Below are 27,461 nucleotides of genomic sequence, written 5' to 3'. Positions count from 1 at the left end.
ATTTTACCTAGAACAACATCTTAATCCAAGTCGAAAGCTACTAAAAACCGCCACTTCCAGATGTAATAGGAAGGAGTGCCGGCTGAAACAGGATGGATCAATCCGTAGAGCAATATGAATGATATTCAACGATACTCAAAATTACGATCATATAGATAGAAACTGAAGCTGAGTTCTTTCCTCAAGCCGGGGGAGTGCTTGCATATGTGATAAGCAAAAAGCAATGCGAGTCTAAGAACTTTCCACGTCACCCCATCGCAGATCTGCAAGATAGGCGAGGGGTAAGCAATTTTATTATACCAGGTGACCAAGTAAGCGTTTAATCAAGGCACAGGCTTGATATACTAGTGTATTAATATAATGTTTTAGATGACTTCTCCATTTGCTCCTATTCGAGTATCCTAAAACCAGGAAGAATAAGTGTAATTATGCAGTGCTTAATAAATATAGGCTTTTGGGGGGGATATGCCCCTTCCGCCCCCTCGAAAAAAGACAGCCGTTCGTCCACCCCTAAATCACCTACTCCTCTATTTCAAGCTCTCCTACAGCTGCCAGCAGTATTTCTAGGAGATTGTTAAACCTGTTCGAAAATTCGTGCGGAGCAGTAAGGCAATGAAGATTTAAGACCGCTCCCGTCTCACAGCTTGGAATGATTAAAGCCGGCTTTATTCCTGGTGTTTGTAGCCTGGAGAATGTTAACCCTGCCAGTACGGACCCCAATTTAACAGTCTCATAACATGTATATATGTGGGCTAACAGTCAACAATAGTCCATGAAAAGGAATTGAATAATTAGTAATTCCACGTATTACGGCTAGTGAGAAACTTCACTACTGGTCAGTCATAGTTGGAATGATGAATGAATAAGGATGTCTATGTATGCTATAGGTCATTATCTAGGTCAGTAGTTTAATTTCTGATAATCTTTCTTGAGTTTTATGTTTTGTCTTGATATCATTCTAAGGTCTTAGATAACGAAAACGTACCAACTTCACCCCCTGCTTTCCAAAGACAGGTTGAAGGATTCAATATTGTCCATCAAGCGCTTTGTGAAATAAATTTAAGTTCCCACTCTTTAAATGCCAGAACACTCATAGGAGTCCAGTTGTAGATAATACCATCCCTGCTTTGAGCACACAGCTGGTAGAGCTCCATTTCAAGCTCACACAGCGAGCAAAGCGTTCTGCGCCAAGACCTTATTTATCCCCTGAATTATTTCCTTAAGCACCATCAGGTAGGCATTAGTACACAACTCCATAAGAAGAGGATGAATTTGCCAGTTTCTGCTTTAAGGACACAGAGATCTTCGTTTTTTAGACGGACAGGGAGTTCAGATACCCAGTATTTAATAAAATACGTTAGCCACTATTCGACGTTCTCTTTTCTTTCGAAGTCTAGGTATTAAAATACCCGCCTATATAGTGAGGCCAGCTGATTGGAATGTTTTTCGTATCTTTTGCTCAAATTCCAGAGCCCCCGTTCCTTTGACTATCTGGCGTAATAGATCTCCGCCCTCCTACTGAACATAATCCCCAGGTTCTATGTTCATCAGGTATTATTTCGAACGCTATCCAGAGAAATTCCCTTACTTAAAAGCCGTTTAATACAATTCATCAGTGTCGTTGTACTACTCTGACGTAGGTTGCTCGCACACATATGGAGACGCATGACATCGTATTGAGCAGCAGTGTGAGAGGGAGGCTTCTTGCGAGGTCGAACAGCCAGATACTGTGTTGCATGAGAGTCTGTGAAGGGCATATGTCATGGTGAATATTAGCTTATGCGGTACCAAGTTCCGGTATCCTCATGTTACTTTATATAGGGGTGTGAGGATGTAGATCGTATCCTTGGTGGAGCTTCCAAGAAAACGCCGAAATCTACTTCCGTTAGCGATCAAGGTCGAAGCGTAGATATCAACAATGATGGAAGCACTGACCAGATAGAATCAGATATCCCTCCTGCCCAAATCATAGTCATCTGGATCAGAAGTCGTCGCCATGCTGCTTCTTCGGTTTCGCACCTAGTTCGAGGGTCCCAAGATTATTTGTTATTTAAAGAAATCGTCGTTCTTGGTGCCAGACTAAAAAGGGCTATTATATGTCGCAGGATCCAGCAGGTGCAAGCGAGGACCACTAATTTAATTGTGTATGTTCAAATTTTACTGCGGCGCACATCATGTCCCTTTTCAAAGTTTTAAGCATTATATTAGACTTGGAGGCAGGGGACGAAATTTGGGTGGTGCACATACCCCATATACTGTAGATCAGCCACTAATTAGGGCTTATTAACACTGAATGTGCTCTATTGGAGAGTGCTGACGAATTTGGAAAGAAATGGGACACGTCACAAGATGGATGAGAAAATCATGGATATCCGTTAAACGTCATCTGTATACGTGTTATTATACTTTGTCGTCCATCATATAAGGGACCATTAAAAGAGTGTCCAATGAGCTGATACCGCTAGGGTTTGGTAAGGTTTACGTTTATTTTGTCTACAGAGAGCATAGCATCTTCCACGCAGAAAACCAGCGGCCAATCACAAATTAGGATATGGGCATAATATGAACCTTTATATATACTTATGATATCAGTATAGATAGTGTTCTCGGTATTATAGTATCTATAGAACCTTTAACAGAATCAACATGTTTCCAATAGTTAGCCTGCATGTAGGATACCCAACCGCCACCCAACAGGTGGCAATAGCCAAGACAGGTGCAAGGAAAGAAGCTGTTGACATGGCTACCAATCCAATTCCGGAAATTGCAGGGGAATTTGTGTCAGCAAACTCGAATACTGAGCGCCAGATCTTTGGCCACGTTGGCTTCAGTCATACGACTCATATACATGGCCTACCCGGGACCGTAGCTCCTCCTAAGCCTCGTGCTCCCACGGACTGAGGTCATTCTTTACCCAGATCATGTCACCATCAGAGGATGCGATTATGGGGCAGTGAGAAGACTTTGCGATATAATTACAAACTTCGCCCACTGTGACCTGCCAGTCGATATAGAGAACGAAGAAGAGTATAAATCCTGAGTATCTAAGGACTTGAAAGACATAATTGAAGGGAGGTATACCAAAGTGATTCTGTCTCGTCAATAAGTTTGAACCACGAAGTAGGCACGCCTCGCACCCTGCTCCGCGGTCGACTCTCCAATACACCTAACCTAACGATTTCACTAAATTATGCTGGTTTCCAAGCCACTGGATTCAGCTTGAGCTTGTGATATAGTTGCAAAATAGAAAAGTTATCACGGAACCATTGGCAGGGACTCTATCACGGAATGGAACAGATTCTGAAGTGGAACGGTGGCACCAAGAATTGCTGAATGATCCAAAAGAGATAGTGGAACACGCACGTACTCTTGGTCAAGGAACCAATTATAGAGCTAGACTAGTATGTTCAAAGGACACCATCTCTGTGGAGGATCTGATGTCGGTTCGACTACGCGGTAGTGTACAGAATCTTGGATCCCGAAGCAAGCGGCTCTTGAGGCCATCCAGCGTCTAGAGCCTCAATCAAGGGAGCTATATTTTATAGCTGTCTTAATTTTGGAGGGTTCCAAATCCTTCGAAGCAACGCTTGTTCTTCGCACTGTATTCCAGGATAAAGGTAGATAGTGGATCCAGGCCGGTGCAGGCATCATCTGGCAGTCCAGTCCACAAAGAGAACCTACAGAAACCGTGAGAAGCTAGCAAGCATTGCTCCGTTTGTGATTTGAAGGGTATGTTCGAAAATGCATCTTGTTACAGCCGAATATTAATGAGGATCCGGACTACGCTGGATGAAATGCCTTTTAAATTACCTGACTTCTTTTTATCAGAGTAGAATACCCCCTTGCTTCTTGTTGGCATGAGTATGCGTATACGGATTTGATGTCCAGTCCACATGTAACAAGACCTTAATTAAAGGATCATATATCAGCATATATTCACTGTCGCAAGTCTGTCTCCATGTCTCTAAGAATAATGGAGTAAGCCGTCGAAGGCTCAGGGACGCCGCTATCTTCACTAACAAGCCCAGGAACACGCCCCTCATTACTTATGTCACTGAGTCCCGTTGTTCGCTGTGAATACTGATAACTTCCAGAGTTCGCAGGTATGGGATCAGCTGGACCTGTCATCAGGTTACCATGAACGACAGGACCACCAGCAAGGCTAGAAGGCTTCATTCCTGCTTCTGAACCTGAAGTATTTGACTGGTTGTGGCGGCTATTTCTCTTGATGGCCTTAGAGAGTTTCCTAGAAAAATAGCGGAAGAATGCAGGCACTGCTGGAAGGCTACCAGCAATAATGGCACTACTAATTTCTGCGGATCTTGTATATGTAAATAGCTTTGGACACATCCAGTTTGTGAGGCAACTTACGTCCAAAGAAATTCGGGAAACCAGTCATAAGTCATGTCTTTAGTATTCCTCTTCTGGACTCCTATTACCAAGCGCATGATACTGGCAAAGCAAGCGCTGCCAATAGTCAACATTTACCTATATCTATCAGCGCTGGCGGCTTACAATAACCCTGTTACAAACAGGCCTGAGATGCCTAGCTTTTTCCACGTGTTCAGCTGTAAGCGCCAGATAGACGCGATGGGCAGAAGGAGGAGGGATACGTCGGAGATTGAGTTGATAATGGTGTTGCTCAGGATAACTGCATTGATATCCAGACAATGGCCGGGAGTAGTAGGGTCCCAGATCTTCGTTCTTGGGATGCAAGCGGCAATAACAATTATTGTGTAGGCAGTGTAGTAGAGCAAGTTGAGGTATGCAAGAGCATGTATAGCGATGTAAGTTTTGCTCCGTCGGATTGGAGCAAATATTTTCAGATACAGCAAAAGTATTGACAATTTTGCGAGGAAAATAAGAGGACCGTATACTATCTGCGATATATTCGCCAGCTGGTAAATGGAACGAACAGAGTCAGCAGCAGTGGCTACGGTCTTTCGTTCAATACCAACTGACCTGTTTATATCTCCGGAGGTCGTCTTTTGCTACATACTCCTGATGAGTACCACTGCCATGGGCATCTGCTTCAAGAGAGATCACGGCGTAGCCTATAAGACCAAGCTAGCAGCAAGTAATATTTTAGATAATATCCTTCGGGTAACCAATGTGGAGATTGCATCATACCCACGCTGCTAGACATGTGTCTGTTGTAGTAGTTAGAAAAGACTGTAAATGATGGAAGGCCCAGGCAGATTCACATACAATCCTCCCACCCAGGAGAGCGTATTATGAAAAGCTTCGTATAAAATCTCATAAGCACAATCAGGGAGCTCACAGAAACCGACAAGCTCTGGCATATAACATCATATTTTTGAAGGCGAGACCGCGATTCAGTTGCTGTTGTAGGTGACTGAAATTGACCATATGTGACCATGGTCGCAGCGTAAACGAAGCATAACGACTACTTAGAAAAAAAGACCTAGTTGATTACAATTTGGCAGATTCTTTGAATACCTTGGTCGCGAGTCACATCACCTTGATGAGAGTTGGGACTTCTTTGTACAAATGGAGCGTTTGACAAGGCCATAACTTTTCAGTGTCGGAACGGGAAAGGACCTCTATCTGGGAGAGACGACAGGACAGGACCGGACAGGTCTGTTGAAATGGACGCTGGCCCACAATAGAAAACTTATCCGTCGTCGTGAACCAATCAGATGATGGTCCATGCCAGAGTAAGAAAGAGGGGAACCTTAGTCATAAATATATATTACATCACCATTCACAGACCAAAAAAGTAGAAAATCAATAATATTCCATCAATGTGAGCCGCCGTATTCTCAAAAAACGTAACCGAAAACGAGCTGTGCCTGTAAGCCGGTTGCGCACGTCCGTAAAATTGTAGGCAATGTAGAATGCTAATATAATTTACTCGGAACTTCTAGCATTATTTCTTGCTTATAATACGACAACATTCTAAATACAGCGATATTTAAACCTCTTTATAGAACAAAATATATAACTAAGGCCCCCGCAGCCAATATCAACATTTAGTATATGATATACATCCTGATTCGGAATTTCACGCCCTCTTGATATGTTGTTGAGATATTAAGCCAGAAGTGCTCGCAACCTCGTTTACCAGTTAAGTTACGGAAACACTATAATCCGCCCGACTTGGCAGTGCGGAAATATCTAACGATCCATTCTACCCCTCAATCCTTAGTTGAGCATGGGAATGCAAGATACTCAGTTGGTTGAGATAATGTGATTCCTGGTGTTTCCACTGAATGACATCTACTTCCTAGTTAGGCTAGTTGGCCTGTAGCTGATAGAATAGCTCCCTGCGCACTACTTCCCCTGAATTCCACAACAGTTAGTAAAGAGCTTAACCAGTCCCACCGGCTTGCCACCGCGCAAGAAGAACATAATGAACGTGTTGGACAATTGGTCCGGGGCGATCCCTGGAGAATCGCAGACGGAGGGATCCTCCTGGGCCTTGTTTTGGACGATCAATATCAATCAGAGCAATCCAGGTCAGCCACGGCATCGAGGAAGGGATAATTACAGTTCTAATCTACCGGGTTTTTGTAGCTGTGACTCGTTTTATAGTTCCGCACAAGTTCTCGCTTAGTCTGGTTATTTATAATTACAATCTCATAAAGGGTTACAGCGAGCGACAAACAAACCCTTGTCAAACAGGGGTGCTGACCAGCTAAAAAAAATTATTAACGAAAACTTCTATAATATCCGGCTAAGTTAATTTTTGGCCATAAAACACGGAGGAAGCCGGTAAGAACGCCAAGTAATTTTGTCCAGCAGATCAACAAGAGGCGGACAGGCAAGTCGGGCAAGACAATAAACAATGAAAATTAGAGTACGTAGTCGGTAGAGGTGGCTCTTGTATCCCTTTTATGGCTTAGTTCTAACTCTTTCATGAGGAAAGTATCACCTCTATTTATTATTCTCTCTCAGCCCCAGGATCATCGATGCAGAGCGCATACTGAGCTTTTCTTTTATGAAATAAAACTATACGACTCCTAGAGCGTGGAGCGCCGAAAAACCTGCATACAACATAAACTCCTCTTCTGTATTACGGTCCTGCATGATAACGAAGCGTCAGATCTGGGCAGCTCCACAATCAGCTTATATTATAGTTGCGACGGCATCCGTATAGTACCAAATGATTTCATAACAATTACTACAACTGCGAATAGAGCAAATCATGTCTAATTCTCTTTTCAGTATGCGTATCATTATGGGTAAGTCCCATCTTGGCCGTAGATGCTGCTAACTACAAAAGCTGACCAGCAGACTTCTACTCGCCGAGAGGATTGTGAAACGATTTATAGGTATAGGCTGTAGCACTTTTAGCATTTGTACCACTGCTTCATCTCCCTGCTGATCCAGTTTCGCAGCTCGACTGCGCCCAAAGAATCCGTCCAGTTCTGCAAAGTGTTGCGACTGCGAAATATCCGTCAAATCCATAGAAAGAAGTTGCTGTGGACGGTGAAACCAGTGCAGTTGTAATGAAAAGTCCAAACGCTGTGTCAGAAAAGTATTATGCAGGTTCGACGAACCTAAAACTTTAGGTCGCACAGCAGCTGACAAGTCTGTATATGTCATGTTGTAAATTACAATATCCTGCACTCGCAATTAAAGACCGGTAGCAGCGCTGAGTTTTGCCAAGCCCCTACCTTAAGCATCATAGCAGCCTGAATGACTCCGTGGACGGGCGGCATTTCCACCAATGCTTGCTGAAGAGTTTTGTCCAGGTCAGCATGAATGGTAATATCGCAGATATACTCTGCCAGGATAACTCCCATTCTCTTAGCTGACAATGCCCACGATTCGAGCTCAGAGTCTTCGAGCGGAGATTGTAACATGACTATGATGGTTTTGGCCTTCAATCCCGCCATCCATAACCACCAAGTCCTCTGGCTATCACATAAGAGGTATCATCACGAAACTGAACATCGGCTGCAGGTTTCGACACAACTTAATGATTCTTTTCGTAGCTTACTTCAGCTTCGCAAGGAGTATACTATATCTTGATTCGGCTAAGCCTGGTTCGCACAGAATATAACCTTTGTGGGCTTCTTACCCATTTGGGTTGTTTGAAACGAGGAACATGCTTGGCCGACATCGAAAGTTGTAATCTTTGGGAGAGGGTTCAATACGACAATATGAAGAAGGTGGAACTTGGCCGAGAGTAACCTTCCAAATACTTGGGTTTTGCTTCTTGAAACCTTGGCCATGTCCACGGAGTAAAACGACACGTTCACTCCATGAATTGCAAATCTAGTCTATATTATAGAACCGCATCCAGCACTTCATTCAACTCATGTGGGCAGCCGAGTCTCCTAGATTTTGCTAATTCCCTTAGTTCTAGCTCACGAGACTTCCTGTAGGTATTTTCCAATTGTTCTTTATAACTCTGGTTCCAACATTTACCACGTTACAGAGTTAAATCTCTCAAGGATTCGGATTCGGAGCAGTCACGCGACGGCTTTCTACCCTAGCCGCATGTAGATAGTTAATGTAGACATGACCCTCGTGTTTCTTTGTTTTCTCTTTCTTTAAGCGATGTCTTTGTCAAAATGCAATCGAATTATTCATCTAACCACTTGCTGTGACAATTTTCAGCTGATAGGTGCGCCCTTTCCAATGAGATTGAATGGCGTGCACCTGAGAAAATTTGTGTTCATCGCTCATTGCTGGAATCGATAGGAAGTCAGAACTGAACTACGCAATCCCCACTAGGCAGAAGCAAGGCCGCAAGAAAGATAGCCCATATTTAATATATTGCCAAAATCTGTAATCACGCCGAATCCCCGGCTCGGAGATCACCCAACAAGGCAAGACCGAGTCCGATCGGATCAGATAAGATACCAATGCCGAATCCGGGGACCAATCAGAATCTAGGGGGTAAATCCTCTGCCGCTTATCAGATGGATACTTAAACAGCATTTCTCCGTCAGATCGCCCCTTCAAATTGTTAGAACCTAAGAACGGAAAAATATTAATATTAAACAACATGGCTACTCCACTCCGAAACATAGTCGTCGTCGGTGGCTCCTACGTGGGAAAAACCGCCGCGCAGGAACTGGCTCGTCGGATGCCAGATACGCATCGTGTATGTTTCTAGATTATGTCATATGGATTGATTACCACTTTACTGATACTGTCTAGGTTCTCCTGGTCGAACCTCATAGCCATTTTCACCATCTCTTCACATTTGTTTGTCCCCAGTCCGGTTAGATAATCCAATACTGATAACTCAGCCTCGATTCGCTGTGATCCCTGGTCACGAACATAAAGCCTTCATCCCCTACACTGGCATTTTCGCCAATACCGGTCTCCACCACGCCGTTGTACAGGCCCGCGCTCTCTCCGTACAATCTCACCAAGTCCATCTAGATCGCGAATGGCAGGGATCGAAAAACCTTCCCTTCGACTACCTTGTAGTAGCCACGGGGACAAGGCTTATACCGCCTGGTGGGATGACACGTGATGATAAGCTCTCCTCCGTGGACTATCTACAGAAACACCAGGCATATGTGCGGCGTTCCCGGTCTATCCTAATTGCAGGCGGAGGCGCCGTAGGTGTGCAAATGGCCACGGATCTGAAGGAACGGTATCCTGATAAGGAAATCACAGTGGCGCAGTCGCGCGCACAGCTGATGCCAGGGTTCCATGAGGAACTCCACCGGTTGGTGAAGGATCGATTCGACGAGTTGGGAATTAAGTATGTGTCTTGATAGTACCCTCTAGGTCGAGTGCTGATTAAATAGATTCATCACCGGCGCTCGCGTCGTCATACCCGAGACTGGATTCCCCACGAACGGACAATCATTCAAAGTCTCCCTTACAAACGGCACGCAGTTGACTACCGATTTTGTGATCCTCGCAACCGGTCAAATCCCCAATAACACACTGCTGCGCGATCTGCCTTCCACATCTACCTCTGAGTCCGTGATCAACCCTGATAACGGGTACATTCGAATTAAACCGACGATGCAATTCCTGGATCCCCAGTATTCGCATCTCTTTGCGGTCGGGGATATCGCAGATACCGGGTTGAGGAAAGCTGCTCGACCGGGTGCTGCACAGGCAGCTGTCGTGGCGCAGAATATCCAGGCGATGATTGAAGGACGGAGTCCTCACGAGGTGTTTCCTCGTATGCCAGCCGCTATTCATCTTACGTTGGGCATGGTATGATACTACTACGCATGCTGAGAAAGCGGCCTATTATGCTAATTGTTAGAAATATAATGTGATTTTTAGAAACCCCAACGTGGACGAAGGACAGACTGGGCCGTCGGTTCTTAAACAAGATAAGTATGTCTATCCTCCGGAGGGTGAGGCAGAGCCAGGCTAATTATCTGTAGTGGACAGGAAGATATGAATGTGGAGGCATTCTGGCAGCGACTTGGCGTGAATATCACCAACACCAAGGAGTATCACCTGTAGAATAGGCTGGTTGTATACAGTTACCCGAAAATAGAGTCTTGTTTGGGAAGCTTATGGGCAGAGCCAGAAGTCATCCAGCATTGGTATGTGTCGTCCGTTGCTAGCGACTGGGTTCTTTCGACATAGGTGCAACAACTAGTCATATGGATCACGAATCTTTGATATAGCTTTTGGGCAGGGACACTAACAGGGTGGATGCAGGATCTCCGAAATCTAGCTTGCTGGTTGGCTGTGCCCGCAGTCAGATCTAAATTAGTATCTCTTGTATCTGTGATGATATAGCATTATCTAATACCAGATACTATTTTCAATCTATTCTAATAACCCCAAACATATCATGAAGCCAGAACGCCCATACCTATCCCTTTATCTATACAGATGTCTATGTATGCCTCTCGATTTGACGTTGCATGTTTTGTAACTGAAAAGTTGGCGGATCCGGCGCCCGGTCACAATTATCTTTCACGTGTGGTAGCTCCCAACCTATATTGCTTGGATAGTTTGAGCGCGAGAAGCGATTGAACAGCATCACAGACCGACGGGTAACGTTCACATAGCTGTTCTTCGGCAACACCTCGTTTCTCGACAAGGGCCGGATTTCCGCCGGCCCCGAGGGGTCAATCACCGGTGGCACGCCGGCCAGCTTGTAGATAAGATTCAATGCGGGAATTGAGAGACCATGGACAATAATGGAGAAGAACACGAGCCAATATACTGCTGTGACATGTTAGTTTCGGGACTGCGCCGAGAAAGGGGGAGTATAACTCACTAGGTCCAATGGCACGGATCAGCTGCGCTTCCACCTCGTCTCCCTCGCCGGGCTTCGGGAAGAGATGGCGCGCGTGCTCGACATAGAAAACAGCTCCAATACCTAGATGAGGATAGGTCAATACCAGGATCATTCATTCCGACCTTATACCAACGCACCAATCGGACCAAAATACCCCATAAACAGAGCCTCCTTCCAGTTCTTACACACCCGCGGCATGCATTTGTACAACAGCATGACACTTGGAATACGCCGCAGCAGGATAACCAGGAACCCCAGTAGGACCAGTCGAGGGTATGTGATGCCAGTGAGGTCCGGCTGGCTGAACTGGTCCCAGGGGAAGATCGACCCGATGTACATGAATCCCCCGAAATTCAGTAGAACGTCGATAGAGGCATTAACTTCGTCGTGTCGCGTCTCTGTCTCCGCGAGGAAACCTCCGTCCCAGTTGAGCGTGTTGCCAGCGGCGAAGCAGGCGATTAGATCATTGGTGCCGATGCAGCCACAGGTGCCTAGGATAAACAGCTATCTCGCGGTCAGTTTAGTCTAAAAAGTCTCATGGGCACTGACCCCAAGTGCTGTCGGGCAAAGCAGATAGCTTTCACTATCAATCCACTTCCTGTTGGCTCCATCAGCACTGGTCCAGCGGAGAAGCAGCATTCCGTGGCTGACCGTCGAAGGCTGAATCGCAGGGCATGCATCGTTGCGTATCCCAGTACAGCCCCGTACACCACACCCAGCACCACGTAGTAAAGCCAGGTCTCGACCACCCAGTTGCTTATTGCTGTTCCGACACCTCCTCCCTGGCGCCCAATGTCCCCGGATCGTGCCATTAAGGTGGCCGCTTGGGTTCCATGGGACTCAACCCCCGACCCTTGGGCGTGCCTCATGATATACGTCGCTAGCATCAGGAATGGAAACCCAAAACCGTCATTAAAACCCGCCTCCGAAGAGATGATTTCACGTAGCTCGCGCGCTACGTACTTGTCCGCGAACGGGCCTTTGGCCACGGCCTGCGAGAGGATTGGGTCGGTACAGGTGACACAAGAGCCGATTACCAGGGCCGGGATCTATAAGAGGTTTAGTTAGGGATCGGAAATTGACTGTAGGCTAGGACGTACAAAAGGAATGTTTGGAATGGTGGCCATGACGCAACCCGATGTCAGAAGCCACATCAACGTCATGTTGGGAATCAAGCAGATGAACATCTCCTTCCAGTGGGTGCGCTGGTATTGTGCTGGGAGCTGATACCCGGCCATGACCAGCTGGATACCGATAGCGACACGGCAGAGACCCTAGACACATTAAAAAGCGTTCCACAGCGTGCCCTGGTTATACTATCCACACACCAAAGTGATCGCTTCCTGCTGGTCCTTCACGGCTGATCCCCATTCCGTGGCGTCCAGGAATTTGGCGGCGGTTGGGCCCATAATGATGCCCACCAGCACCGCCGGCACTGATTGTGGTTAGAATGGAAACCTCATTCGACTATGGATACGTACAAGCCTCGCCCAGATACCAGACATTCTTAATCTTAACTGAGATAACGCCATACAGCAAGATGAACGCCCCTGAGATGGTTAGGGTTGCAATGCTGGGGCGGGGCCAACTACCTACCCAAGACCGCAACTACCACATTCAACTGGCTCACGTCGAGCGTCGGCATCGTTGTCAACCGTTCCGTTGCGAACTTCCGATCAACCTTACAATGGTCGGAATGGAGGGCCAATCGGACTGGAGAGCATTAAATAAATTGTGCGAAGAGAAGCGCCAGCAAGAATCCAGCACGCAGGGAAAATGCCCACGCCAATCTCCCGACGATCAGGAGACAGCAGACGTTGAGCGTGAGACATGATACACGCAAGAGCTGGGGGCTTCGCCGCCGCAGATTTTTCCTATTTCTTCTTTCTCCGCCAGCTCTTCGCTATAGGGCTTGGCTCAGTCACTGCGGATCCATTGCCCCTGATTTCAGTCCTTGGTTTATATTCGTCTCTCGACCCAAATGTGGTGCCAACTTTAGGGGCGGGCTTGGCCAGCCAATAGGGGCCGCGACGCTCTGGGCTGTGCTGTAACGTAGTGCCAAGCTGTTCGCCGTCGAATCATGAGCGTGCCAAGATCTCCGCCCAGCCCATCTGCGTCAGGGGTCGTACGACTTGAACTGTCGGCGTCGATGGGGTCAATCCTAAGTGTTGCAACGACAAGAAATGCCACGTCTTACTTGACCGACTTGGTCTGCTGGGTCGGTTCTGGCATTATATACATAGTGTCAGTATTGAATATGGAGAAGTGATGTTCCGAGGCTTTCCTCTTTTCCTCATACTGGAAAAAAAGATATCATGTACATACATACCCGGCGTCTCCAGCATAGTGGAGAGCTAGGCTGGAAAGTCATGTCTGTAAGATCATTGGATACCCACTTCGCCCAAAATTTAGTATTTGCGTCTTCCGTAAGATGAGTCCGGTACTCTTGTCCAGGCCAAATACGAGTTCCTTCGAACCGTTGATCACTGTTATCATATATCTTTGTAGCAGAGGTCGCATTCATTCAAGTGAATAATCATAATGGATCAGTAATAAGGCTAAATTTGTCCCAAAAACGAGACAGCTCTTGTTACTTAAAAGCCTGTCACGCTATTCCCCGAAACGCGAGCTGCCTGTCCCTACGCAGCCGTTTGTCGTATGTTTCGCGAAAATCTTCATTTTCGGGCCTGTCTTGCACTTGTCTTCATTTCTGCTGAATACTGCCATACTTGCTCCCCGTATATAACTTCAGTTTTGATTTAATGCCGTTTACTTCTTATTAATCTCTTTTAAACTTAGTTTCGCAACATTATACTGAGACGAAAGGTATAGGTCTAATACAGTTGCTGGAAAATCCTCCAGGCGGTAATACCTGTATTTGGGCTTATTTCTTTGTGATGATTCTTGATAAAACCTATATAGAGAAAAGCATAAAAGAGTTAAAACGACCCGATTCGATGTCGACACTGTAGCTTTAAAATAGCAGATAGTAACCGGCATAACTTAAACGGAAATATTTATTAGCACCTAAAAACCAACAACCTGGTCTTGACAGATGAGCCTAAGCCGGTATCCTAAAGACAGATACAGGCCTGGGTTAAGGGAGCATCGCGCTCTAACACCCGAAGCGCTTTATTCCTCGATACCAACCCAGATGAAGGCATCTGGAACAGAGTCGGGGCTGAACTGGGCCAACATTGAGGGGTAGAAGAACATGTTTTGCTTGAGACAGCTATGAACGGAGGTGATTAGAAGCTGAGGGGGGACTTCTGGACGTAAGTGGACAAGTTAGTCTCGAGTATGTTTTATAAGAGCGAAGATGAGATGCAGGAGGATTCCCCGGGTATGTTTCCATTGGCCAGAGCAGGGCATGGGACGAAATTGAATTACAATGCTGCAGTTGAGGATTGCAATTCTGGTTCGAAAGATCCCACTTATCCTACAGGATTATAAGTTAAGAGGGAGAATCGGGCAGGGTGGAGATGGACGACAAACCCTTTGTTTGAAGATAGATGAGGTGAGTTTGGCATGTAGATCCATGGCTGCACGCTGGGCATTGTCTTCCTCAGTCACCCACAAGCCTATCATCAAGACGGACTGTACCAGGAAAGCAGGTTCTTGGTCAGGGTTGAATGTTGCCCGGTCGAGAAATGGCCAGTTCGTATAAACCTGTCGAAATAGGCGTAGGGTGATATTCTAACTGCGCTTTTCTCAATCTAGTTCAGGTTCTTAATAGGATCTGATTTGCCGTGTGAGAATATGCGGTATATCCCGAATGCACTCGAAAGGCTTTGTATCGGTGGGACGTCGATGTGCTATTTCGCAGGGAGGAGAAATTCGTACCAAAGAGCACTGAATTCCTCGCTGTTGACATGCCTCACAGGGAGCCTATCTATCGAATTTCGACCGTCGCGAGCGATAGTAATTGCAAGCCCGTATCGTACGGCCTGTAGCTTCGTTAGTGTCCATCTCCATTCTCCTTGGTTGCGTTTTTGTACTTACTTTCGGGGCAAAGGATCTGCCACAGACTGGAGATCCAAGGGATAACCTCTGGAAATGACGCCTTGCATGTCGGGTGAGATGTTTTTTGCGTCGATAGCTTAAGCCACACCCAAGATAGTCACATTGAAACAAGGGTTCCCATGTGCTCATCGCGCGAAGTGCAATATAGTCCTCGCTATTAATAGCTGAGCACTGGCGATGCGAGCGTCATATGGCGAAATCTGGAATGGATAGGATACCAGCGAAGTATAACCACTCAGGCTGGTGCGGAGGTTCGATAGGATGCTGATAGGATAGCGGTGGGATACCGACGGTCTTGGCGAAGACAACCATGGAGAATGGAAAAGGGAGAGCGAAGAAGTTGGGGGGAATCAACCATAGAACGTCAGAAATAGTGGTTGCGGGTCCCGCTTCCCACCAATAGAATCACGTGGACATGTACTGCCAAAGTAGGTATAACCCCGTAATCGAATGAAATTATTCGGAGAGTATTGTCGCTGCAATGGATGCTGGGAGACTACAATAGCATTGTAGTAGGTCACTATAGAAGAAATAGGTATATGGCTGCTATATGCTAATTTGCCCAGGGTTTGATAAATCCACGTACTGCCATATTGTATCTTGTAAGGGTCCCTAGGATGAGATTTATATTTGTCCATTACATGCCATTGGAGGATTGACTTCCTAAGATGGCTTGCTGCGAGTTTTGATTTCTAATAATACCTTAGTAACAAGTAACCTAAGTTTACATCAGAAGCAAATGCTAAGCCATTCCAATGCACTAGAACTATGGATCATGAACTATTTTATTAGCATACAAGCATGTCTAAGCATTAACAATACCTAATCTTTAAGAATCTGTGCTGCTTACAAGGCATAACTTTCAATAGGCAGCTCTGTGCATAGTAGTTAATTACAGTAGTCAGTTAACTACGTAGTTATCTAAAAGTTAACTAAAAGTTAACTACTTTATGCATTCTTACGTAATGACATTTGTACACATTGTGCCAAGCATATGCAATGCTGAATCATCCGCGCCCTCTACGGCTGTTGGCTATCGGCGTTGAATTTCATCGGCAAACAAAATAACCCAGCAAGCTTCCACTACATCTTCATCCTCTTTATCAACACCATCCTTTTCATGCATCTAACTGTACGGTGTTGCTATAATGCCCAAGCCAGGCTTTCAAGTATCCGCAAAGAAATGTCAGTAACCTGTGATGTCATCGATCTCGATGGCCACTGGACCCATGGCCCATGACGCTGAACGAAATCTAAACGGCCCCAACGAGTTACCATGATTCCCAATGACACCATGACTGCCTAAACACGAAGGGAGTCAGTCAACAGCGTGTGAAGCTCTCATCACTGAAGCCATATAAGCTCCGACGATCCACGGTTCATGTCCCGTTTGAGCTTCAATGACGAGCCAGCCATAAGTAGCAACGACTCATGATGTCAGAATTGCATGGCACGCCGGAATTAAGTTGCTCTGTCCGTCATAATGCCATTGAATCGTCGCGGACCATGTCGAAATCTCATTTAGCTACTCTGCACTACATCCGGAATTAAGTGATCGTTCCTGTATGCACACTATCGATCTTTGACAAAAAAAACCCACACAGCATGTCTTCCTCGTTAGAGAAGGAGAGCCCTGCTGTGAATGGGGGCACCAGCCCGCCCCCCGTGCTCCGGGAAACGCTACAACTAGTTTCCCAGGAGTGCCCCTCACGCCTCTCCATGTCTGATAAGGAGGTTCGCGCCAAATCACCGACGGTGGATGTATTTTTTGATGCGATTGCGGCGGAAAGGCTCCGGCGTATGCCTCCAGATGGTAGCCGTTTAGACGGCGCCCTCCGCCGTGCCTCTCGTTTAGCTTTTGCTGTCGCTTCATTACGAGATTCAGTCAATGGGTTTATGGATGGAGCAGACGAGGCGGCCACAATGATCTGGGGGTCGACTCTGCTGCTTCTCGAGGTGAGTTTCGGTTCTGATGGTTTCATCCACCCCAAACTTACCGAGTTGTAGATGGGTATGGATCACATCGAAGCGCTGGATACTATTTTCGGACAATATGGCCGGGTCACCTTGGGTATTTCTCTACTCCTCCAACAGGAGAATCATTTCCAACTTTCCCGGCAGCTCCAGGAGGAGGTGACCGAGATTTATGCCCATCTGCTTCAATTAATCATGCATATCACAATGGACTACCGGCAAGCAGTGAGAAGTCAGAACTGGCAGGTTATGGGGGAGGCCATCAACGCCTCACTTTTCTGCTATTTCAATCGGTTTACGGCTCATTGGCGGCGGCTGTCAGAAGCCGCTCAAGCCACGGGGGTCGGCGCCCAACAGCCTAGTATCGACTTCGGGGCCATCTATCAATTCCTCGAGCTGCAGGATCGTCCCCTGCAAATGCTATTGGACAGCCATAACCATTCTCTGACGGACGGATCATTTGCATGGTTCGACCCCCATCTGACTACGTTCACAGTCGGCCGCCGGAACCTGATGCTGATCACTGGCCACCCGGGTTCTGGAAAGAGCGCACTGGCACAGTGGACGGTGGAAAAGCTACAGGTCTCGCCTGAATTTGACATCTGGAGCGTCATTCCCGTGTCGATCCGCTCCGACGTGCCGCTCACTACACTGAATTTGAGCATACTCAAAGGCATCCTGATCCAGATGCTCGACCACTGCGTCAATAGTCGCAAGACTCAGGATGCGATCCTTTTGGCGGTTAACAAGGCGCTACATCTAGCTATGACCGGCACATCAGATCCCCGAGTCGAGGACCAGCTGTGGATCGCAATGCGAGTAGCACTACAATCAAACCTCCACTTCTTGATAGTGGTGGACGGAATCGATCAGATCAAGCATTCCAATACCACAGTGGGGTCTTTCCTCCAACGCCTGCAGGATGCGGTCTCGGAGCGTAATACGCCATCGAAGCTGATTGTATTTAGCCGACCTTTGAGCAGTTCGCAGATCCCAATGCGCGACACGACGACTACCCAACAGCTCACCATGAATCCTTCATTGACGCAAGATGACCTCCAAGGCGCGGTGGATGACATGTTGGCGTCTGATACCGCGTTCTCCGGTCTGGATGGCCTTCAAATGAAGGCCCTGTCCACGTCCATCACTCCACGGTCTCAAGGGTGTTTCGTCTGGGCCCAGCTTGCCGTTGAACTTGCACGGCACCAATCCTCCTTCCAAGAGATGGTGTCAGTCATCAAGGCGGCCCCCAAGACGCTGGGTGACCTGATCGACCAACATCTGCGCAACATTAACCTCCACCGGATAGGCACACAAAGCGTCCTGGCCTGGTTGACAGCCTCCGAACGGCCCTTCCGAGTTCAAGAAATTGAGCAGCTGATGGCGGTCGACGTAAAGTCCCTCAAGGTCGCCGCTCGCGCACCGAACATAGAGCGGGATATCCTGCAGCCACTGAGCCGCCTTACCTCAGTACGAGATGGATTTGTCTCTTTCCGTCACCCTATGATCCGGGAGCACATTCAAGCGCGTGCAATGATGGGCCAAGAGGTTCCGTATACTCTGGCCGAGGCTCACTATGACTTATTGGTTCGTTCTCTGGCATGGGTCCGGCAGTCGGTCTCCGAGGAAGTCCCCATCTCTTGGGATAAATTGGGTGTCAGTGCGCGCGACGGTTACATGGACGCCTACGTGCTGTTGGAATACACCTCGCGGTACTGGCTGTCTCACATGCTCTCCTCTCCCATTGCCACGACCAACCGCGAGCTCTCTTTCACCGGTCCCTTCCGGCGGGCCATGCCTTCGTCAGTACTTTTTGCGCAGCTGGAGCTGACCAACAGGGAATCGCAGTTCAGCCGTTCCTGCATCCTTGAGCTGTATCGGCTGTCGGTTGTGGTCCGCCGGGCGGTCCTAGGCAATGACTCGCACGCCCTGCTTCAAAGTCTGATCCTCAGTGCTCGCGCAGCAGACCAAGCAAAAGCTCCTTGGGCGAACGACCATCTATATGAGGCGTGGACGCGCAGTCGGGTCCGGCTCGGCCCAACGGAGACGATCAGTCGCCGCCTGGAACAGCTGCTCGTCGCCACTCCAGAGGGACGAGGTAAGGCAGACAAGTCGGCAGGCCTGAAAACAGACGCTCTGCGGGACATGACCCTGGCGAACTGGGGATCATCCGACATCACTTTCGCGCAACGCCTGCATTACCTTGAGCGTTTGGTGAAGTCTTACCGAGACAACAACCAGCGAGACATCGCCTATGGTATCTCAAAAAAGTTCTACCATCAAACTGTCAAGACATATGGAGCCCATTCCCCTGAAGCTATGCAGGCGAGCGAGTTCCTCACGCAGCATTTCACTATCGCCCCACCCGACGAGTTGGCTCTGGAGCTGGCCCGAACCAAGTATGAGACCATGTTGCGCTCGATGGACGCCACGGATCCTCGCCGGGTCTCGTATGGCCACCACCTGGCCCAGATGTATGAAGAAAACAAGCAGTCCATCAAGGCTGAAGGCGTTCTGTCTCAAATGTGGACCGGGCTATCCTCGCGTACTCCCGACAGCAGCAACGCGTGGGACCAGAGGACAAAGGTCGCCTTTTACTATTCCCACTTCTTGCGTCGTCAAGGCCGTCCTGATGAGGCCAATGCGATCCTCCGCGAGCTGTCAAGCGGTTTGGACGCCCATGGCGGTGTAAAGTCACCCCAGATGGTCCAACGTGCGGAGGAGCTCCGCGTGGAAGCTCGCGATATGGGTCTACAGGATATGGATCGCGCCTTGGCGCTTCAGATTTGGAAATATTACTATGCCACAGGGCAACAGTACTCGCCAAAAGCGGTCACTCTCGCTGAGAGCCTCGCCAACGGGCTCATTCCCGCCAGAGGCACAGCCGAGAACATCGGTATTCTTTCCCCAGAGGAGAGTGTCCTGCTTCCAGGCTTGATTGATTCAATTTCCTCGGCCGGAAGGGCCCAACGAACGCTGCCACTTCTCGGATTGTGCCACCATCTGGTGAAGCAGCACATCCGTGCAGAAGAATGGCGCGAGGGCAGTGAGACCGCGTGGGCGGTATTAAAGCATGCATGGCCGACAGTCGAGGATCCCCAGTCGAAGTCGAAATTCCAGTCTAATGAGGCCCCTATCATGGCCAGTCTTGCACTGGACCATGGGTACTGTCTGTTCCGGCGGCTGGATGTGCAAACCGCGAGCGTGGTGTATGGCAACGCCTTCAAGGCGTCCATAACGGCAGACCAGGTTGCAGTTCCATCTGTGAGCACTGTTGTAAAGACGGTGGTAGAATTCTATGAGACGACGTTCCAGTTCGAGAAAGCGCTTATCCTGCTGCACCAGGTCAGCGACTTCTTTGCATCACGACTTGGCGAGCACGACAAACACACCATCGACACCCGCTACTACGAGGGAGATCTGGCTTTGCGCCTAGACCGTCGCAATGACGCCGAAGACAGTTATCGTCATATTTATAAAGCCTGTATTCGCGATGACAAAGTTTCTGCTTCCGGAGTGCGCGCCTCCATTGCACTCATCACGTTGTATGAGGAACAGAAGAGGTGGGATGCGGCGCTCGAAGTTTACCGCCATATGTGGCCGACACTGGTGCGGTTCGACGAGAGAGATGGTTATGACCGCGCCCTGCTGGAGGGCCTGCTACCCAAGACTTACAGGGGTTACATGGCGCTCCTAGAGAACTCGGCGGTCCAAGGCACAGGTACGGAACGCTACCAGGTCGCGTCGCAGCATCACCAACTCTGTCGCAAGCTCTATGGCGCAACAAACACACGCACTCGCGATGCCACCCTGACCTTAGCTGGCATCTGTGCCGATGACAGCCGCCATACGGAAGCCCTTACCCTCTACCAACAGGTGCTGAACACCAACGACTGGGTATCTTCATCCGAGGCCTCGCGGGAGTTACCGGATATGTCGGAGCCTTTACCAATCACCATCAAGCACCAAATGGCGCAGCTGTACATCCGGAAGAATGACACCTCAGCGGATGCGTATTCCTTATACAATGAGGAACTGACCTTGGCCAAACAGCAGCAGGGATTGTCGGCTCCCAATACGCTTCTGTGGCTGCATGCGATCGCCGACATGCATTTCAAGCAGGGTACCACCGAATCGCGGCAGCAAGGTGCTGCTCTGCTCCAGGACCATGTGAACGAGGTGGTACATGTCACTGCCAACCACGACACTCTGGTCGACCGCGGGCACCGCCTGGCTGAGATCTATCTAGAGTGCGGCTATATCGACGAGGGCACCCAGCTAATCAATGAGCTGCATCAGCAGGTGGTCCATGACACTCCCGTGGTGCAGCGGCAATCGCTTAACGAATATCGTCCTGCGGTCTTTGTGGCTGCCTTTGAAGAGATGTTCGGCAAACGCCAGACGTCGCACGAGATCCTGAGCGCATTGTCCCGCGAAGGCCAGGTGTACAATACCTTCCAGGAGAATTTGGCTGGCCACGATCTCGTGCCCACGTTGGCGGCTGGTGAGAAGCTGCATCGTCTGCAGGTCGACCAGAAGCGCAGCATAGCGGCTCAAAATACCCACGATATGCTGTATGAGTACTTCTGCAATAGTCTATCGGTAGCTCAACTCTTGCGGAAGAAGGAATCGGTACATCAGTTCTACGGCTTCTGCCGGCGAGAGTCGTTGCATGATGATTACAACATCAACATTGTGACTTCTACCGCGGGCATGGTCCGGGACCTCTGTAATCGTTCGCGGTTCCAAGATGCAGCCGACGTGACCAGCGTCTTTCATTCCTTTGTCCACTTGACCGAAGGGCTGCGCACGCCGGAAAGTATCTTCACAGCCATCAAACTCTGCCTGTATCTGAGCGGCCACCAGACCAAACGGTGTACCGACGAGGCCACCTCGACCAACATGGCGCTGGAGTCGCAGATGCTCTTGCAGGAGATCATGGCAAACGCCAAAGAGCTCCCTCTGGAGTTCTCGGAGTTACCGTTTGAGGAGCTGAACGATCTGGTCACGGTTCTCGGCGAGCACGAAATGTTCGAAGATCTCGAGGTATCTTTCTCTTTTTTTTTTATTTCCTACCAATGCATGCTCATTCTGTTTAGGTCATTCTCACCGACCTCTGGACCTCCCGCATTGTGCAAAAGACCTGGTCATTGCCGGCAGTTGTCTGGATTGGCCGGCGACTGGTCGAAACCCGGTTCTGCCGGGGTCAAGCGGCGCTGGCGACGCAGCTGGGCAAGGACATCTGCTACAATCTGCGACAAGTCTGGGGTAACTGCGACCCAGTCACGCTGGATATGACCAAACTGCTATCAGGTCTGTACACAGCCTCGGGCAACCACCTAGCGGCGGCGGCCCTACACGAGACGGCACTGGCGGAGCTGCTCAACAGCGATGAGAACCAGCCGCAAGCCGTAGAGGCGGTAACACAGCACCTGGAGCTACTGCAACATGCGCAGGCCCGACTGGCCAAGGAAGGCCAGAGCGGCACGGTGGATGCGGCAGCGGCGCAGGAGCGCGTGCAGCAGATCGCGACCAAGTTTGGTCTGTCGACATCGGAGTTGGAGGCGACGGAGACAGACGAGTCCCATGGCATGTGGCAGCGACCTCGACGGTTCAGTCTGGATGTGGAGGATCCGACAATGCACCATAATCATCTCCGTCAGTCCAGTGGGTCAGCGTTGCTGAATGGTAATGCGGGAGCGAAGCGAATCTCCATTAGTGCCTTGTGATCTGATTTTTGTTCTTTTTAATGTTGCTTGTGTAATCCGAGAATTATATAAAGTCAAGGAATTGTTTGGATAATATTAACCAACTGTTTGCATTTGTCTCATACAGTTCAACTCTAGGGTGAACTGAAGACTTTCAGCCAGTATTAAAGAATCTATCTATCTTATATTGACTTCACTATTATTGATACAGCCACCTGTACGGAGCATACTATCCATATTCTTTTTTTTTTTTTTTTTTTTTTTTTTTTTTTTGCTTGATAAATGAAGCCCGATTCGCCGGAACCTTAGGACACCTCTCCCGTTTAGGAAGGACACCTATTTCGGAACCGATTAGGATCGTTTGGGGATCAAACACACTATAATTAAATAGAAAGGAGGATATATAATTAGAAATATCATTTCAAGCGCTTTACCAACGGCCACTGCCATCCTGGTTCTATTCCATACAGTCTTATTTGGACCCGGAAGATGCCAATTAGCGTATTTGACATGGAGGGGTAAATTAAATAGAAGTTGACGCCTGAACCACGCGGTTTATTTTCGATAAAGTGCGTATGAACTAAATAGACTTGGAGTGCTTCTTCTACGAGAAACTTACTACTAAACATGAGTGCAATATGATTAATCTGCCCACCTCCATACCTGCCCAATTGATCCTCCGAGGCATCTGAGGAAAACTGTAATTAATTTTTATTACAAAAGAATAATGGTCGATAAGTGCTAGTGGCATAGGCTATGATATGCATACTCCGTAAAATTGCGTTCCAGATCCCGATATCCACTATCCGCGTGTTGTCTAGACCACGGCTTGGTCAACACCCCCCACCAACCCCATTGTTTCATCCTGCATTGCCTCCTGCACATCAGACAATAATATCCCAGTCGGTATCTATTGGCTGGGCTTATCTATCGTAAGTTTTGTTGCAGCACGGAGGATGTTTGTGTTGCATCGGGGCTGGCCATGGTAAGTCTAGCCGACGCCTCGTTGACGATCTTAAGACGAGCAAACCCCTTTGATGGGGTATTCATAAAGACACTTTTTTTTTTCTTTAGTACTTCGTACTCACTAACTCGCTACTCCTACGCCATGACCAAGACCATGAAAGCTGTCATCTACCAAGGTCCCGAATCCTTTGCAGTCGAGGACCGACCTATCCCCACCCTCCAGGAACCCAGCGACGCCATCGTCAAACTCCTGAGCACAACGATCTGCGGCACGGATCTCCACATCCTGCAGGGCCATGTACCATCGTGCACTCCCGGGCGGATTCTAGGCCACGAGGGCGTGGGCATCGTCGATAGCGTCGGACCCGGGGTTCTATCGCCCCGTATTGGTGATCGAGTGCTGATCTCTTGTATTTCGTCCTGCGGACGATGCACATCCTGTCGAAAGGGGATGGGATCGCATTGTTCAACCGGGGGGTGGGTCCTCGGTAATGAGATTGACGGGACACAAGCGGAGTATGTCCGGATTCCGCATGCGAGTTTCTCTCTTCATGTGTTGTCGGAAAAGATACCTACCGATCTGGCTGTGGCTTTCTCGGATATTCTCCCCACGGCGTATGAGTGTGGTGTGTTGAATGCGGATATCAAGCCCGGGGCATCATTGGCTATTGTCGGTCCCGGACCGATTGGACTGGCTGCACTGATGCTGGCGCAACGTCTATTTGGGCCGTCGAGGGTGGTGGTCCTCGGACGGGGGGAGTCGCGATTGCAGGTTGCGAGGGAACTAGGTGCTACTCATACGGTGAGCTCGCGAGATGGGATGGAAGAGGCTGTTAAAGCCGCTGTGAAGGTCAACGCTGGGGTGGGCTACGATGCGGTAATTGAGGCTGTCGGGTCGCCGGAGAGCTTCGAACTGGCGCAGATGCTGGTGGGACCGGGTGGGACGATTGCTAGTTTGGGAGTGTTTGGGAGTAAATGTGACTTTCATCTGGAGAGTTTGTGGAATCGGAATATCTGTAGGTGCTGCTCCTAATATGGGAGGCGTCAGGCTAATGGATGTAGGTCTGCGAACACGACTGGTGGATACCGTGACGACGCCGGATCTGTTGAAAATGGTGGAATCGGACATGATCAGCCCGAAGACGCTGATTTCGCATCGTACGCCCTGATGATCCCTGACGCTGTGGATTTGCTAATGTGGATAGATTTCTCGTTCACGGATATCAACGAGGCATACACCACGTTCCAGGCGGCATCAAAGAGTAATGCCCTGAAGGTGGTAATCAGTATGGGACAGTCAAATGGGAACCGTTAGTAGTTGGGTATAACTCTGCCTGCAAGCAAACTACAAACAAGGAGGTATGAAACATATCTCCAAGTGCATAATCAAACGATATCACGTATTGTATGAGATCTGAACAATTTGGCCAATCTAAAAGGGTACATAATGTAAAGATGAACTATCCGTAATACTTGTTCGAGAGCGAGTGTGCTGTTTTATGTCTTGTACAGTAAAATTAGGAACCATTTACTGTGCATTCAGTTGCTTGGTTGTTGTTTCGTTTACCACAGCCCTTCAGTATTTTCACCAAATGTTTCGCACCAATCGGTTTTCAAGTTTTAAGGCTTTATGTGAACCAGATATTCAAAGCGGCATCTAGAAGAAGGATGAGGATCTTTAAGTTCCGATTTAGATACATGTTGACTGACACAAACACTTCTAAGGGAGGGGGATCCAAATAAACTGGAATCAAATGCACAAGACTGCAATACTGATAAAGTGGAAACAGCTTCTCGCTGTTGAAATTGGCGACATGGTCTACGCCCCAGAGTTGGTCGTGTCGTTTGAAATCGCCTACGACGACCGATCCCCAGTGCATATACAGAATCTCTAGAGTACCCGACAAAAGAAATCTGCCTTAAAAAAAAATATATAGCCTGTATCGAACATAAGAAATAGTCAGTCTCCCTGAATCTCATCCAACCGTATCGTGATCCAACCCAAAAGAGAACGATCAACAAACAGTCTCCAAAAGAAACAGCGCAAGATGCAATCCTCCAATCTTACGCATAGTCAATCTTCAACACCGCGCCATTGAACGGAAGAACAATGTCGTCATCTTCAGTTTCAACAAACATAAGACGTTGCATCTCAGAATACACATCAGCTGCAGTGCGCAGTTCTTCGTTCTCGGGGGACATGATAATCTTGACACGGACATGATCTTTGGCTGGTTCTCCAGAGGGGTTCCGATAAAGCTGGGTTTCCTTGCGAGTGAACATCTGAAGCTGGAGCGAGAATCTTAGACGTCCCTGAGATACCATGGCGTATTCTACGTCAAATAAGAACACCATGTCATTGGAGGTAAGAGATGCCAATTTGATGCCCTCCAGCTGGAGATCGACACGGCGCTGCATGCTACTAGTCCAGCTTTGGATGCCCATTTGGGCTTGTCCGTCATGGTTTTGTTAGACAGTTCTTGGAAAGGGTGGTTTATAGGATGATTGATGTGAGAGTTGGTGGTTCGAGAAGTGCTTGAAAATATTCAAGGTAAGGACTTTTTGACCTGGGTGGGTGATGTGGTGAGTATTAGAGCTGAAGGTCGAGGGCTACTTATAGTCGTAGGTCCACTGTGATGAATAGGAGAAGGTCGATTATCGCATGGAACTATCCATGATGTTTCTTCAAGATGTCATTATATTCACGGAGATACTGGTGAGTATAATGAGGATTACCTGTTCGGTTTGCGATTATAACAAAGGATTCATCATATATATATATGTATGTGACAAGGTTATAAAACTGCAGAATAGATGGTACAATAAACGGCTCTAATTAATGATCAGATGCGTTCAAAGCCATGTAGTCCGCTTGTTTCATAGCAAGATCCTCTAGATAAGAGGACAGGGACCATTGCGGCTGGAACAATATGGGATTGTAGGTGGAAATACCTAATTTGTGCATAGTAGTGTTATCTAGCATCAAATTATATGTTGCCAAACTTGACGGCATTATCCATATTAAATCTAAATATCCAGTTCACAACCTTGAGCGATGGTCGTAGACAACCCTCGTAAATCCCTTAATATCTGTCGGCGTACATCAGCCGCGGGGCCTCGATCGCGCTCCACAACAGAGTTTGCATCTGGTCATAGAGACCACTATCCTCCTCCTTTCTTCGCAGTCCCTCTGGAAACATGAGTCATCAGAACCGATTAACATAAGGGATCAAGGGCTGACAGTACGGCGTAAATGTGACTTCGGCAGTCTTCAGAAAACCAGCCACGTCGGCGACAACGCCCTGATTGCGTAAGCTTCCGTTCGTTTTCGTAATTCCAACAGTCAAATTCTGTGGGTCCGACACCCGTCCGAGCGTAGTGTAGTGGCTGCAGTGCTAGAACAGGAGCCAAAAGAAGAGCTCCAATCGTGCCGCATAGAGTGCTTCTCTCCCAAGAGCAATCCGATGGCCATAAATGCCCCCCTCCAGGACTTGCTGCTTGCCCCGGAAGGTCTCTCTTTATGTTCCGGACTAACCATGTTCAATTCAATGATGAAAGCAGGGCACGGCAGTCTCTCTTCTTCA

At 48.2% G+C, this 27,461-nt stretch overlaps 7 protein-coding genes across 7 annotated transcripts; 3 read left to right on the top strand and 4 right to left on the bottom strand.

Annotated features, from left to right (window-relative positions):
• Positions 1 to 3,936: 3,936 nt before the first annotated feature.
• Positions 3,937 to 5,380, bottom strand: ATNIH1004_010593 (uncharacterized protein; the record flags this gene model as incomplete). Its single annotated transcript, XM_033575161.1, has 6 exons — positions 3,937 to 4,321; positions 4,372 to 4,467; positions 4,516 to 4,898; positions 4,963 to 5,067; positions 5,131 to 5,150; positions 5,209 to 5,380. The coding sequence occupies 6 exons, from the start codon at positions 5,378 to 5,380 to the stop codon at positions 3,937 to 3,939; spliced, it is 1,161 nt and encodes a 386-aa protein (XP_033423179.1).
• A 1,853-nt stretch (positions 5,381 to 7,233) lies between these two features.
• PKS2 (ketoreductase domain-containing protein) lies at positions 7,234 to 7,829 on the bottom strand (the record flags this gene model as incomplete). Its single annotated transcript, XM_033575160.1, has 2 exons — positions 7,234 to 7,587; positions 7,641 to 7,829. The coding sequence occupies 2 exons, from the start codon at positions 7,827 to 7,829 to the stop codon at positions 7,234 to 7,236; spliced, it is 543 nt and encodes a 180-aa protein (XP_033423178.1).
• Positions 7,830 to 8,980: 1,151 nt separating this feature from the next.
• On the top strand, positions 8,981 to 10,416 carry ATNIH1004_010591 (NAD(P)/FAD-dependent oxidoreductase; the record flags this gene model as incomplete). Its single annotated transcript, XM_033575159.1, has 6 exons — positions 8,981 to 9,079; positions 9,136 to 9,183; positions 9,228 to 9,691; positions 9,738 to 10,158; positions 10,211 to 10,284; positions 10,335 to 10,416. The coding sequence occupies 6 exons, from the start codon at positions 8,981 to 8,983 to the stop codon at positions 10,414 to 10,416; spliced, it is 1,188 nt and encodes a 395-aa protein (XP_033423177.1).
• Positions 10,417 to 10,798: 382 nt separating this feature from the next.
• On the bottom strand, positions 10,799 to 12,851 carry ATNIH1004_010590 (putative plasma membrane antiporter; the record flags this gene model as incomplete). The annotated part of the gene is made up of 9 exons (XM_033575158.1): positions 10,799 to 11,133; positions 11,186 to 11,287; positions 11,344 to 11,710; positions 11,756 to 11,804; positions 11,858 to 12,255; positions 12,307 to 12,480; positions 12,535 to 12,641; positions 12,688 to 12,756; positions 12,803 to 12,851. The coding sequence occupies 9 exons, from the start codon at positions 12,849 to 12,851 to the stop codon at positions 10,799 to 10,801; spliced, it is 1,650 nt and encodes a 549-aa protein (XP_033423176.1).
• A 3,983-nt stretch (positions 12,852 to 16,834) lies between these two features.
• Positions 16,835 to 22,932, top strand: ATNIH1004_010589 (uncharacterized protein; the record flags this gene model as incomplete). Its single annotated transcript, XM_033575157.1, has 3 exons — positions 16,835 to 17,185; positions 17,237 to 22,249; positions 22,303 to 22,932. 3 exons carry the CDS (start codon positions 16,835 to 16,837, stop codon positions 22,930 to 22,932), a joined length of 5,994 nt encoding a protein of 1,997 aa, XP_033423175.1.
• A 1,087-nt stretch (positions 22,933 to 24,019) lies between these two features.
• On the top strand, positions 24,020 to 25,192 carry ATNIH1004_010588 (putative zinc-containing alcohol dehydrogenase; the record flags this gene model as incomplete). Its single annotated transcript, XM_033575156.1, has 3 exons — positions 24,020 to 24,893; positions 24,940 to 25,035; positions 25,083 to 25,192. The coding sequence occupies 3 exons, from the start codon at positions 24,020 to 24,022 to the stop codon at positions 25,190 to 25,192; spliced, it is 1,080 nt and encodes a 359-aa protein (XP_033423174.1).
• Positions 25,193 to 25,941: 749 nt separating this feature from the next.
• ATNIH1004_010587 (uncharacterized protein) lies at positions 25,942 to 26,322 on the bottom strand (the record flags this gene model as incomplete). The annotated part of the gene is made up of 1 exon (XM_033575155.1): positions 25,942 to 26,322. One exon carries the CDS (start codon positions 26,320 to 26,322, stop codon positions 25,942 to 25,944), a length of 381 nt encoding a protein of 126 aa, XP_033423173.1.
• Positions 26,323 to 27,461: the final 1,139 nt, after the last annotated feature.

This window comes from Aspergillus tanneri, assembly GCF_003426965.1.
Source record: "Aspergillus tanneri strain NIH1004 chromosome Unknown AapTan_5_pilon_pilon_pilon, whole genome shotgun sequence".
Lineage (NCBI taxonomy): Eukaryota > Fungi > Ascomycota > Eurotiomycetes > Eurotiales > Aspergillaceae > Aspergillus > Aspergillus tanneri.
The sequence above is the reverse complement of the archived record's forward strand: the minus strand, read 5'-3'. Positions and strand labels throughout refer to the sequence as shown.